This window comes from Tachypleus tridentatus, chromosome 11, assembly GCF_004210375.1.
Source record: "Tachypleus tridentatus isolate NWPU-2018 chromosome 11, ASM421037v1, whole genome shotgun sequence".
Classification (NCBI taxonomy): Eukaryota; Metazoa; Arthropoda; class Merostomata; order Xiphosura; family Limulidae; genus Tachypleus; species Tachypleus tridentatus.
This window is the reverse complement of record NC_134835.1, coordinates 48110272-48125929: the sequence shown is the minus strand read 5'-3', so window position 1 is coordinate 48125929 and position 15658 is coordinate 48110272. Positions and strand designations below refer to the sequence as shown.

Genomic DNA, 15658 nt, shown 5'->3' with positions numbered 1-15658 from the left:
ATATAAAATTTAAACCTGACTTGAAGCAACGATGTATGATTATTCTGTGTATTGATAGAAAATATTTGCAATGCTCCAAATCATTATAAAGTATTTATGCTTGCATTACACCCTAATATTATGTATGTAACGTATTATAATTTATCCCGGACGAGTCTCCGATTTACTATGTTACGTATTACGATTTCAAATAGCCTGATATGTTAATTTGGATTTAAAAGTTAACTGAATGTCAATATGTCTCACATTTGTGATATTTGCCAAAAACACAGTTTTCTTTCTTAATATAAAATATATTTTATTATACAAACAATAATATAATTTATAATAATGATTATTACAAATAGTGATTTATATACAAAAGCTGTACAAACTTACAAATAATATTAAGTCTTTTTTCCCGTCTAGAACTTCCTTGGTATCTTATCGATGCTTCAAGATGAGCGAATTAATTCTGAGTTAACGTACAGTTCACTTAACAGGGAGCTAGCTAACCCTATATTCTTCACTGCTTCCACGGAGTTTACAAAGTGACTTTTCACTGCTAAAGTTATGTAATGTTTTCGCAAAAATATTGACATCGGATGTAAATTCACTGAAACTGAATATTTTGTAACGTTCAAAATCCATAAACATTCTTGAACAAGTATCTGTAGTTTCCAATTAATAAGCGTTGATCACACTTATAGCTTCCAAGGTTTATAGCATACTAACCGCAGGAAACCAAAAATATTTTTTCTATCTACGTGTTGCGATAGCTACCTTTTATAATCGTTATAAGATTCTCGAAATTTCAGATGGCAACAATACTGGTGTTTACAATATGCATTGTTGATTCTAACGTTCGAGAATCTTCTACAAATTTAGTGAATAGGTGAAAATATCACGATACACATTTAATAGTATAAGGTACATACATTTTTAACTGAAATAAACATTGATTTTAAAATAAATGTATGATAGTAAATCCTTCACACTTACCACAGCAACCGTATAATCTGCGTCAGTAAGATGTTCACCATCAATAATGACAGTAAAGTATATTCTTTCTTGTGAAGACTCTAAAAACACACATTTATTATGTGATGTTTGGATATCACTAAACTAAGAGCATCATAGTATTTTAAAGTGTTCTAAACTGGCATAAAAAACAAAGTAAGTAAAAACAGAAATGGGGAAACAGCTAAGCCATTAATTAGCTACTTTTAGTATAAGAATTTTGTTATCCATTCCAGAAATATATGTAGTTTTATTAATCTGTTGAAGAGTCAGACGATCCTTAGCAAGACCTAATTTTGTGACAATGTCAGTATAATAGAGTTACATAAAGGTTCCTGTAGTCAGATGATTCATACTTAACAATATTCCACTCTCACGTGCTGTCCAAAAGACTTGGTTAAAAGCAACGAACGAATATAATGTATATTTAATTTTGAAACTTGCCTTCATACCAGCAAAAAATCTAAGAGTACTTTAGTACCTTCTTTTTTATCAAACTATATGTAAAGATTAAGGTAATCCTTACATTAAGGAAACCACTTGGCAAGATGCATTAAAAGGACATTTAAAAGCCCTTTCCCTTGTCTTTGAGCACATGAATCAAAACAAAATCTCTCTTGTCTTTTCTGAAGCCAATATTACAGGCTGATAAAATAGTAGAAAGAGAAGCGAAATCAAATAATCACCCTTTATTAAAAACAAATAACCTAGCATTAGCCAGTATTTTAATATAATAATATATTTCTTTCAATTTTTCTTCCCGCATTTAACACTTTCATTTGTTTTTACTTTGTTGTCTTGCGATATAGCATCGTTCTTGATACTATAAAACAAAACGGTTTCGTGCAGTCTTTCACTTGTATTCACCTAACGACGCCAGGTAAACTTAGCGAAACGTTGTCTTCTTTTGAAAAGTAAAACGATTTTAATATGTATTTATTATTTCCGTAAATAAAATTTGATTCTTTTAAATGATGTCACTTACCAGGAGGAAGCGTTTTAGTAATTTTGCTCTTTATGTATTCGGCTGAAGGGAACAGAACATTTCGATCTGGTTTTACCACCAGACGGCAATCTCCTCCAGGTTTCTAAAAAAATATATGAACATTTAGCTAACTTTAATAATTATTGTAAATGCACAATATATCCAGTATTTGTATTTTAAAAACATTTATATATTCCCACAACGTTTATATTATATTCTGTATTATAAAATTATATTTAACAAAAATATCCATAAACTTTAGAAATATATCTATAAGAAATAACCTGAAGGATTAAATTTTCTGATATTTGGATAACAGATAAAAACAGAATGCCTAATGTGTACATTTGGGTGATATATAATAACAGGGTGTTTAATGAGTACCAGATATTTGAATGATGGATAATAACAGAGTGCTTAATGTGTACATTTAAGTGATAGATAATAACAAGTGTATCTGACACTTGGATAATAACAATGGAGTGAGTACTTTAAAACAGCACTTGTGTAAAGCATATACAATAACAGGAATACAACGTTAAAACCATTACAAAATAGACAGTTATTATAATAGGTACTTGTCTTAAGAAGGTTCTACATGTGTATGTAGAATGCTGTACATGCTGTACTCTATCAGTTGACTTTTCAAAATTAAATTAGAATATAATATTAGTTCTCTTTTTATTCTTCTCAACTTCTCAACAGAAATTCTGTTTCTCTTTCTGACTACAGTACATCGAGTATCTGATTATTTAGAGGTAAACATTTTGTTTCGTTTCAGAAATGACTGAGAAACGTACAGAAAAAACTGCTCATGAAACCACAAAGGAACAATAACCTGAAACTGAGCGCACCTCTTACAAATTTGAAAGTTTCTAACAAATTTGTCGTATCAATGAACTTAAAATAACCAAACTATCCGCATTCCATAAGTTAAAAGTCAACAGAGTACACGACTGAATTAGTAACTGTTGCTCCAACACTGCTTATAGCACCTAGTCCTTAAGAGATTATATCATCACAGGAAACATCCTATAACGTTTTAAATCCTTCGTACACATAAATATGAGCATATAGCAATGTAACACTTGAATATGCTTATCACTATCTAACGCATATAACATTAATATTAGCATCCAATCAATTTCTCTGCATTCAATATCATACCATTCAGAGTGGTTCCAATAATATCGAAATATCGATTGGAGTGCCTCCAAGCGTCGAAATCAGTCGAATTAGTAAAAATCTTAATTTTCACTTCACCAATAGCATTGTTAGTGAACCAAGATTCTTTGGTGATCTTAATTTTCACCTTACCAATAGCATTGTTAGTGAACCAAAATTCTTTGGTTATCTTAATTTTCTCAAAGAGTCGGCCTTAGAAAAATTTCTCAAAACATATTCCACTTTTCCCCTCAATATGTACTCCCATTTCCAAAAGGAAAATTTCTTGAACATTTCACAAAAAGGATTATGCTCTTTTTTATTATTTATCCTTCCTTGAAGCCAGTTAAAGCTTTCTTTTACAATGTTATTCTTTCTTTATCACTAAAAGTTTTGTTGTTTCCTTTTTAGAGTATTCCAGTAATTCTTCTTCCCCTTTTACTGAGCTTTTTAATGTCTTCTTTTAAATTCTTTATCTTTATTTTGTACATGGGAACATATAAAACCATTATACATATTTCCTTTTGTTAAGGTAGAATATCATAAATACACTTAATCTTTGTTTTGTTTGTTTCTTGAATTTCGCGCAAAGTTACTCGAGGGCTATCTGGGCTAGCCATCCCTAATTTAGCAGTGTAAGACCACACTGACAGTGTCATCACCACCCACTACCAACTCTTGGGCTACTCTTTTACCAACGAATAGTGGGATTGACCTTCACATTGTAATGCCCCCACAGCTGAAAGGGCAAGCATGTTTGGTGCGACAGGGATTCGAACCCGCGTCCCTCAGATTACGAATGGAACACCTTAATCCACCTGGCCATGCCGGACCTTACACTTAACGTCAACAGGAAAACACACACACTTACTTAGCACTTACATTTTTTTTTCATTTACTAAACTTACTCCTCAAAAAGAAAAGTCTTCGTTTTGAAACTGCTCAAATTTAAATAGCGGGTTATTTAGTTTTCCATTCAACATATCTTCCTTATATCATAACATTCTTCCGAGATCGAAAGAGCTGTTAATTAAAAACTTCAGGAACTTTTCCCTAGAAGGGAACGAGTATTGTTGTTTTCTTTAATCTGGTTGTTTTTTCTTGGGATATTAAGTGTTGTGTACTCACTGGTTACATTATTTTATATATGAATATATATGTGTACATATTTTATGTAATTACTTTTGCATATACTGGTGTCATGCTTCTAGAAACAGGATACCGGTGAAAGTACATGAAACACAAACTATGTTTTTATGTGTTTATTAAATACAGTTATATTCCATGCTTTCTTTAAAGTTATTCTCATTAATAGACTAGATTAAAATGTTTAATACGTATACATATATTACTTTTACAATTATTATTTTCTATTTTCATCTTAACACATGGAGTTAGGATTAACCTAAATCTTCTCAACTGGCTGAGTCTCGTATGATATTCTTGGCATTACAACCGACAATATTTACAACAGCCAAGAAATCAAATGGATCATTACTATAGGACCTTTACATGCTCTACGATAAACCAGTGTGCAAGTTAGTTTTTATTTCTGGTCTATGCAATTACTTTCCTTTGATCAGAAGTTATTGTTATTATAAAAAAAATAGACTACTGTTCGTTTATTTTCCATTTTAGACTCAGAAGACAAATAATATATACTATATATATAATTATTGTACCAACTGTTCGATAACAATGAAAATAAAACGTTACCCGTTGTAGTTGAGTCTTAATATTCGGGCTTGCTATTCCAAAGAGCAACATCACCACAGAAATCCCAACTCCAAGCATTATTCCATACTGTCGATAAAACATTTCATTTAATCGATACCCTTCTATTAAAAAAATCATCGTTGTTACAAATTATTGTTTGCACTAATAAGTGATGTGAAGAGGGTGACATTACACTGTTATGACTGGTGGTGATAATACACGACCCTACTTTTAATAACAATACACTTTAAAATGTTACAAACCCATGTTTACAGTAAAAAGATGGGTAGGAAGGATAACAGTACACTGCCGTGACAGACATTCCTATCCTGAATATTAATAAAATGGACAAGATAACACATACTGCTATGAGTTCTGGTACTAATGCAAAACCATATCTTTTATAATAATAATACACTTTAACTTCTGAGTACAGAAGCTACATTAACTCATTAAAGATTGTTTCGTTTGCAATAGTTTTATTCTATATCTTCACACACTTTAAAATCGTCATTTTGTAATTTAAGTCTATTGAAAAAAAATCTTTATTTCTTAGAGTTTCACCTCCAAACCAAGAATAAAAGATGTTATAAAAGTTGACGCCCATGGAAGTAGGTCTCGTTCTGTAAAAACAAAAACACACAATAAGATTTGTGAAGTAACCTTTCATTATAATCAGAATTAGATTTATAATTTAAGTTTTAATTAGTGTTAACCTTCTTACTAAGTAAGACTTATAAAACTACTAGCATATCATCAGTATTAAATGTTATCCTTTCCGTCTCAAATAGATGTTCACTTTATGTCATACACGAACTATCACTGTTTAACGTTGTGTATTAGTAAAAATTCTAGCTATGCTCTATGTTAAATATTATCTTTTTTCTTGAATTAGTGTGCACTTTGTATAATACACAAAAGTTTACTGTTTTAACGCCTGGACTAATATATTTATTAGCTTATCTTCAGTGTTAAATATTTTCCTTTCTATCTCGAATAGTTGTACACGTAGTATATATATATATAATACACAACAGATTACTGTTTTAGTGTTGTGAGACAGTTTCCTTTCCACAACTGTTTAGCGTTAACTTTCTTTGTAAGTCTTACATTACAATCCTATTTTATATTATTAATATAGATGTTTCCTTAAGACTTCCTCCACCTACTACAGCGGTAAGTCTACGGATTTACAACGCTAAAATCAGGGATTCGATTCCCCTCGGTGAGCTCAGCAGATAGCCTGATGTGACTTTGCTATAAAAAAAACACCTAAAGACTTTACAAACAAAATATATTGATTAAATATCGCTAATCTTAACTTCTTTCACATGAATAATTACTTTATCCTAACGTAAAATATTTGAACACATTACGGCGTTATCTTTTACGTTTTTATGTGATGATTTTAATAACATTTAGGGATTACAATAAATAGGGCATACTCCGATAGTTTAATACACACTTCTTCAACCACACTTTGTATAATGGAGCATGCGTTAAGAGTGTAGAGGTAGTTAGTGCAATTGGTATACAATTCCCTTGTCTTCTAATTCAGTAAGTATTGTAATAGAGTTAGAGTTTTCCAACTACTGTTCCGTTATTTTCTAAATTCAATAGCTCATGTAGAATAGCCATTGTATTCCATCTACTATCCTTTCACTTTCTTAATTCAATAAATCTTGTGGTATGCTTAATGTATTACATCTACTATCCTTTTACTTTCTGAGTTCAGTAAATCTTGGGAACTAATCGTTGTATTTGTGGTATAGTTAATGTATTCCAATCACAAAAAGAGATCTAGCACGCTTGTCGAAACCACTTACTTTGTGTTTTCCATATAATGATCACGTCGTGATAATGCACCATGAAGATTACAGCAGCAAATATCATTGCGTTAAGTGAAGCGTTGGGGATATACTTGAAGTAGGGTGCAAGAACAGCTAGAGCCAATATCACTATTCCTCCTAATCTTGACAGAGAGAAGAAGAAAATGTGAATTGTGACTTACTCGGAAGATAAAATAATTGAGTGTTTCACATGGTGTTTAATGCAAATACATGTTCACTTAAATGGAAATTATCTTAAACGGTTAACGTTAATTTTATTGTAACCGAAATCAAAGTAGGAATTCGTAAGTTAACAAAGATAGAATGAACTATCCACAACTTCTAAACATAAATGAACAAAACGTAAGTAACAACTTCAGAAATTGTACTTCACATAAGGATTGCAAATTATACTTCACATAAGAATTACAAATTATACTTCACATAAGGATTACAAATTATTTTTCATATAAGGATTACAAATTACACTCACATAAGGATTACAAATTACACTAAACATAAGGATTACAAATTATATTAAACATACGGATTGCAAATTCTACTTAACATAAAGATTAGAAATTATACTAAACATAAGGATTACAAATTATACTTCACATAAGGATTAGAAATTATACTAAACATAAGGATTACAAATTATATTTCACATAAGGATTACAAATTATACTAAACATGGATAGTAGGTATTCTACTACTCAACACACTACACATACCACACACTTCACTACAAACATACCCTGATCATTCCACTACGTGAACAAACTGTACCTTTCACTAAATATTCCACTACAGATACGTACATTCCCTGAAGTAACATACTAATAATATTTTATAATACCTATACACTGAATATTCCACCACACGTATACACTGTATAAGTGTATATGCCCATTCTACCACAACTACACAAGATAATTTAAAAGAGATATAAAGCAAGATATATTATAACAGTATAGGAGATGAAATGTTGAACAAGGTATTTGATAGCAGTCTATCACAAAATATGTGGAAAAAAACATTTGATTATATTTAATAATACAATATGTAAAACAAGACATTTGTTAGTAATGTATAATACACGAAGTTGAGCAGGATATATCATTGTAGTTTACGAAATGAGATGCTGAAAATGGTATTCTAAAGTAGTTCGTGAGATAAAATGTGTGGTTTTGATTAAGCTGTGAAGTGATATATAATTATAAAGAAGCAAAGCATTCAACGAACGTATTATTATGTGGAATAAAAATTTATTGCTATCAATATTAATAATCTTTTGCTTAAGGAAGACAGTTTAAAGTATTTTTATCTTGTTGTGTATCGGCTAAACAAGCAGTTATAGAACTTTCAAATTCAGGCTTAACCGTTTCCCATTTATAACAGCTGTAACAGGTCACACACGTTGAATAAATGTCTACTTTAAACTGAAACTTCAAAACATTTTACACACAAGTGGAGCAACCAGCGAGGTCAGAGAAATAGTCTGGCTCTTTAAACCAAATAAGGGATTGACTGTCATTTTTATAATGTGTTCACAAAGTACAGTAACATAGAGGGTATCACATGAATTATTACCCGGTCTTTTAGAGCCTACTAGTGGTTTATAGTAACATGGATGGGCTACGTCCAAAATTTAGGGACTGAAAACACATACAATAAGTTACACAAGAATAAAAATAAAGTATTCTTCGTATATAAAATAGGAAAGGGCTAACAATATACTGTAATTCAATCAAGAAAAAATTCAGTTTACCTGTGAAAATTCCCGAAAGAGGTGTTCGAACTCCACTGCTGTTGTTTATTGCAGACCTTTTCGTATAATACAAGATATATTTAAGTTTTTATATTTTATGTTTTTATAAACATTAACTACTATTACAAATGTGTGACGTATTTCTTCTAGAAATATTTCTACATTTGAATATTTAAGTTAAAAATCTTCTTTCTAGAAATTACCCATTGAATTTCAATCTATACTTCTTTACTTCTTATACATGGTTAACACTGTTAACTGTATTATAAACAGCAGAACTTTCGAGAGTAACATAAAAGGTATTACATGAATTATTAACTACTATTTTAGAACCTACTAGTGGTTTATAGCAACTCATGTAGTATCCAAAACCATAGTATCTATTTCATAATTTATATACATCTTAGACCAATATAGTATCCAAAAACATTTAATAATTTCATAATTTATGTATGCCACATAATAATATGCTTCTAGTTAACAGCTACATTGCCTCGGAAATTCTATATGTCAAGAGCTGTATTTAAGAGATACGTTGTTCAAAGAAAATTATAGTTTCAATTAGGAAAAAAAAATCTATAATTTATACTAATTGTTTATTTATTTATTTTATAAGTTTTGGCGTAGCTACATAAGGGCGATCTTCGCTCGAGTTTACTAATTTTAATATCACACTGATAGTTTGAGGAAAGGCAGCTAGTCAGCACCAAGCGCCATCTACTCTCGGACTACTCTGAAGAAATGATGGATTTTGATTTTCACTCTTAAAAGCACCCGTGACCCCAAAGTGACGAGAGCACTGAGAGGAGAGTGCAAACCTATTTGTACTCGTAGTCTGATACGTCACTCCTAGCACCTAAAATATACTGAAAAAAATGTAATGACTTTTCATATAATATGTAAATAATAGCGTAACTATCTCACGTTATTTAATGTAACAACGTATTTAAATATTATCGCAGTTTCCAAGCAACTTCTCGTCTTTTGTTATCTTTAGAGTCGGTATTGTTCCTCAGGAAAAATTGTTATTTCTTTATTTCAGTTAAACAGAGAGCACTCAGCTCGTAAATAAACATCCGATGTTACATTTTATTTCTTTATTTTAGTTAAACAGAGAGCAGTCAGCTTGTCAATAAACATCCGATGTTACATTTTATTTCTTTATTTCAGTTAAACAGGGAACAGTCAGCTTGTCAATAAACATCCGATGTTACATTTTATTTCTTTATTTTAAACGATGACAAAATTATTCACAATATAAAATAATTTTAGTTGTAGTTTTGAATATTATTTTATTATTTCATGGCTGTCATATTTAAAATGTAACTTTTTTAATGTTTGTATTCGACAGTATTTTAGCAAACTGACCAAACCAGCAGCCGAGAAACAGTGAAGTATTATATATATATATGCATATAATTAATGACTTTAGTATTTAAACAGTTTCTGTTATATTGTAAAAGTGTAATTCTTTTTCTAGGGTGTTAAGTATTGTCTTTACACTGACTTTTGATTAAACCATCCTTGTTTGTTAATGGACAGTTAGTGAGAAAGTACTGTATACAATGGCAGCAATTTTTCTCGATACGTTGTCACAACTCTCACCGTGTGGTTGAACGAGAAGCTTGAGAAATCATTACGCAAAAATTAAGGTTTCGATCTATGCAGTGAGCACATTGAACAGGTTTGCACTTAAATAAACTCAGTGTGTTCTTCTAGATACATTTGTTTTCTGTTTACTCATTAAACAGATAAATATATACTTTTTGTTACTTTTTATTAAACTAAAAGAACTAAAAAAACATTTTCATACACTACATTGTTAACAAGACCAATTTGTTGCTATTATTATCCGTAACATCTATAAATAATTATCACATACTAAATAGACTATAAACCATAATTATATCTACCAAAAACCAACAATCATTTGTGCAACGTATTTTACGTCACGGTGGCTTGACCATGAACGGTTGTAAGCAATATTATACAGTTCTTGATTAAGTTGTATTACCTACCGCGAGAAGCTACCAGTACTGGGATAAGCGCCTACGAAAGATCCCATCAAGTTACACAAACCTAGGAATTAAACAAATAAAGATAAATCGTTTTAATATAACATAAATAAACTGGTTATTTATACAATCACAACGGTGCAGACGTACTGGTATATATATAAATAACAAAGTAACAATACATTATAAATAAAAAATATATGAAATCCTTCATTCCACTTTCTCGTTACAGTAGACATTCCAGTGTATTCGCCGTACTATCATTTATTTATTATTTGTAGTGACTTTAATTCTCATGTTCTTTATTAAAGTTGCTATACTGCCTAATCTTTTTATGTCATTTAAACGTGGAGGTTGGACTCTTTTACCCATGAGGGATCTGTTCACAGTAAAAGTTAAACACTTTAACGATCTGTTGGACTCTTTACCCGTGAGGGATGTGTTTACAGTAAAAATTTAACATTTTAACGACATTTTGGGCTCTTTACCAGTGAGGAGTCTATTCACGGTACAAATTAAACACTTTAACGATCTGTTGGACTCTTTACCCGTGAGGGATGTGTTTACAGTAAAAATTTAACATTTTAACGACATATTGGGCTCTTTACCAGTGAGGAGTCTATTCACGGTACAAATTAAACACTTTAACGATCTGTTGGTCTCTTTACCATTGAATGAGCTGTCCAAATTAAAAATTAAACAGTTTAACGACATGTTGGACTTTTTACCAGTGAGAGATCTGTTCAAGGTAAAAATTAAACATTTTAACAATCTGTTGGACTCTTTACCCGTGAGGGATGTTTTCACAGTAAAAATTAAATATTTTAACGACATGTTGGACTCTTTACCAGTGAGGAGTCTATTCACGGTACAAATTAAACACTTTAATGATCTATTGGTCTCTTTACCAGTGAGAGGTTTGTTCACGGTAAAAATTAAACAGTTTAACGATTTATTGAATTCTTAACCAGTGAGATGTTTGTTCACAGTAAAAATTAAACATCTTAATGATATGTTGGACTCTTTATCAGTGAGATGTTTGTTCACAGTAAAAAGGTAAACAGTTTAACGATCTGTTGGACTCTTAACCAGTGAGAGGTTTGTTCACGGTAAAAATTAAACAGTTTAACGATCTGTTGGACTCTTTACCAGTGAAATGTTTGTTCACAGTAAAAAGGTACACAGTTTAACGATCTGTTGGACTCTTAACCAGTGAGGTGTGTGTTTACAGTAAAAATTAAACATCTTAATGATATGTTGGTCTGTTTACTAGCGAGGGGGATTGCTGACAGTAAAAACTGAACATTTCTACTATCAATATCCAAGAATGTATGTTATCCAAAACTGTTGCTATTATTCTTTTCCAAAATGGTTGTCAGATTTCAGTAGTTTCACAGTGTTTTTATTGTTGTAGTTTGATAGATAATATTGTATTTGATTACTCAACTTCTATAAACCCAGTGAAAATAAATAGGGCTCTCGATGTTCGCTGTGAACTCTCTGTAGTTACTACTTGGTGGCTAAAGTTTTGTTCATGATTTTTAGGGTATGGGTTTTTTAAGCTGTACAAGTTGACTCCATTTAACACTCGGTTTTATTATGATTCGTTGAAAATTAACGGCTTTGTTCCACTATTAAGTTTTCATCCTAAAGTAATATTGCTTAGTTATTATATTGAAAAATGTGTGGCAAATATGAAGTTATCACTAACCCTATATTATTTTATAAATTATCCTATTGATAATTTTCCAAACTATCTATGGTGGGATAACGGTAAGTCTACGCACTATCACACTAAAATCAAATGTTTGATTCCCCTCGAAGGACACAGCAGATAACTCGATTCTGTTTATTTGTTTGAAGTTAAACATAAAGCTAAACAAGTACTTTCTGTGCTCTGTCCACTAATAAACTCGGTTTCTAGCGTTGAAAGTCCGCAAACATACCACAGTGCCAGTATTGGAGGAGATAGTTCAAAGTAACTCTGCTATGACAAAAATAATACATATACGTAAAATATCTCTTGTAAACTATCTTGTCAGTTAGCACAATTGAAAATGCTCCAAAAAATAAACAAATTCTCAAACCAAGATTCAGACATTATCAGTTACCAAACTTGGTTTTAAACTAGCATAACTTAATAAAGACGGACATTATCAGTTATCCAACCTAATTCTTAACAGCCTTTACTTAGTAGAGGCAATCTGTTTGTATAGAAAACGTCTTTACTCTGGGGAATCAAGAACAAAAAAATCGCTGTTTTGTTCCATTAACGTAACAATAATACTACTTATTAATCTAGATATAATGTTACATAGAGTTCTTGTCATTATCATGTTCTCTCCTTGGTAATAGTGTTTTGAGTTTTGTTACGATAAACATAGAGATGTAACATTGTATCGGGCTCGAGTTTATTAAGATGAAGACATATATTTATATCGTTTTGGTCTCAAGTCTGTTCGTATAAAAATAAAAATATAAAACTGTATTGGGCTTATACTTCTTAAGATATAGATAGAGTAACAATAGACTAGGTTCCATTTTGTTATAATAAGGATAGAGACGTAGTATTATGTTGGGTTCCAGTAAGTCAAGGTAAAGATAACCAGAATTACATTATATTCGAGTTTATTAGAGTAAAGATAGAGGTATAACACCGTATTAGGTTTGAGTCTACTAAGATAGAGTAGTATCACATTAGATTTGAACTTGTTAGATTGAAGACAATGACTTAACATTGTTTTGTGGCGAGTTTTCTAAGATATATATGTACCATCTTATTGGTTAAGATAGCAGTTAGTATCAGTAATATGACCTTAATATTCGACAAGTTTTAATTCAGTGTCATAATTATTGGGAAAGAATTTGTAAAAACCACAAAAAGATTGCTACACATCAAATTATCTCAAAAACGTAAATACTCACCTTCATCACATTAATCATCCATCGTATTGATATTGATTAACTTACCTAAAGCAATCATTTCTTGAGTAGCGTCTAACTTCTTTCCTTTTGCTGAAATGATTTCAACAAAATGCATATTAAAATTAATTTAATATTATTTTAAGTAATTTTAAATAGATAAAACATCCAAGTATTCTAATAATTAATGGTTTTACAAGAAAAACTGACGTAATCGTGAATGAACAGTTATTGTATGGTGTTTCAAACAAGAAACAAATCCTTACTAATACCCTTTAACTCAATAACTTCACTTCTTATCATTTAAATATTGTTGAAATGATATTGCTCATTGGAATAATTTTGACTCTTCACTCGACGAACTTAAGTTGTTAATACAAATTTTCTAAATGTCCTTTTAAAAATTATGTAATGCATTATATATCTAGGCTTAACAAACAAACAAGCCATGTGCCTCACTGTACAACAAGCTCGTATCTTACTTGAAGTTACATTTATCTACAAATTACTTACAAAATACTTTGGCTATAGCAATAGCTTCAAGAAGAGACAACAGTGGAATGATGATAATCCCTGATCCAAGATCCTAAAAAATACATCAATAAAACATATGTAAAACACGACACCAGGGTGGCTGTTTAGAGTTCTTTTCAGTACCAAATAAGATCATTTTGTTTGTTTTTCTAATAACTATTTCTATTGTTCATAACTGATCAATGTCGTTAGTCTATAATATTTTATCTCAAAAATTAAATTTGACTTCACTCCATCTTTCCAAATTTGATTCTTATCTTAGCTGAATGAGTGGAATAGAACATGTCTATTTCTCCCATTGCCAAGCGTCTCTGTGGAATAAAAACATTGTGTTTTTAGATCATATAATGGTCAGTATCCTCTGATTAGCGCAGAAGGCCGATAAGGATAAGGGGTCATTGTAGTGTACTGAATTTTTCATGAGAATGACTGCATCTTAGTATTTACATGTGAATAGTGTGCAGGAAGTCTCGTGTTCGACTCCAACCAAGAGAGGGGGAGATAAGATTACCAAAGAAAACATGGCACCTTATTAGCGGTTGTACAAACGTCTTGAAATATAACTCAATAACAGTCATTGTATATGAGGGAAGAAGGGTGAGGTAATATGAGCTGTTATAAGATTACCGGAGTATTTAGTGGTGACCACCCTTCAATGCCTTATCATGATAAACTTTGTAACAAGAAAATACAAACTGACTCTAATTTTTTAGTTGTTTTATTTGTAAGTTTATCGGAAACGCACATATCTTACCTTTGTTACCTCGATAAACCCTTTATGAATTGATGTGTTGGTAAGATTTTCAAAATGGTCATATGTGAATACTGGAAGAGAAAACGTTGGCAGTCCTGACGGAACCTCTTTAGTAAGAGTAAATGGATTGGCGTCATATAATATCAAAATGGAAGCAACAGAAGCGGTGACAAAAAACCAACAATGCATTTCTAGCTGAAATAAATAAAACATTATCCATAAAATATTTATTTTGCCTTAGATACTACTGAATCTAAAGTTTAGCACACATGTAATTCCATCACATAGTTGTACACACACACAAATAATATATTGCCAAAATAAAATAATGTTGTTTTCTCGTGTTTATCTTCTTAAATACACTTACTTTTAGATACAGTAAAAGAATAACATCAAGTCTAGAGGTACTTGAGAAACGTGGCAATTAATAAACATATATATTTTTATTCTATTTATATCGCAAACTAGAAGAAACATCTCAGAAGCACTACTTAGTGTCAGTTTTCAATAGTTATAATTTTAAAAGCCAGTATGCCATTGTTTAGTTTCATAGTATCATCACTCCACAGTTTATTCAGTAGCGTTGGTATGCATCACACTGTATAATGTGAAAAAAAAAAAACAGTTTGATGACTTCTCATCCCAGAACTTTGCATTCATCTATTGTTACTACATCTAAACATTTTACATTTTTCGATAACAATTTCTCAGTGCAACATTTCGCGATGACTTATTATCGCTCCGCATTACTTACTATCATATTCATATTATACGTAACGTTTATCGACTTATCTATTCCACTTTTAGTCATGATCATACTCAGGCTGTTGTTGCTTTTTTATCACGATGTTTAACATTCACCTGTCGCTAAATGATATCAAATCTTTCACATTAATGTTAACTTCTGACTTTTTACACATAAACTATTGTCACTCCTCATGATAAGTTTTACACCCACTTATTATTCCT

At 30.9% G+C, this 15658-nt stretch overlaps 1 protein-coding gene across 1 annotated transcript; it reads right to left on the bottom strand.

The window, feature by feature from the left end:
• Window positions 1–906: 906 nt before the first annotated feature.
• LOC143232436 (sodium-independent sulfate anion transporter-like) lies at window positions 907–15449 on the bottom strand. Its single transcript, XM_076467891.1, has 12 exons — window positions 15444–15449; window positions 14690–14884; window positions 13915–13987; window positions 13450–13494; window positions 10518–10543; window positions 9186–9320; window positions 8465–8520; window positions 6691–6836; window positions 5429–5487; window positions 4865–4951; window positions 1985–2087; window positions 907–1061 (listed from the first exon to the last, which is right to left on the bottom strand). Exons 1-12 carry the CDS (start codon window positions 15447–15449, stop codon window positions 922–924), a joined length of 1071 nt encoding a protein of 356 aa, XP_076324006.1. The 3' UTR covers window positions 907–921.
• Window positions 15450–15658: the final 209 nt, after the last annotated feature.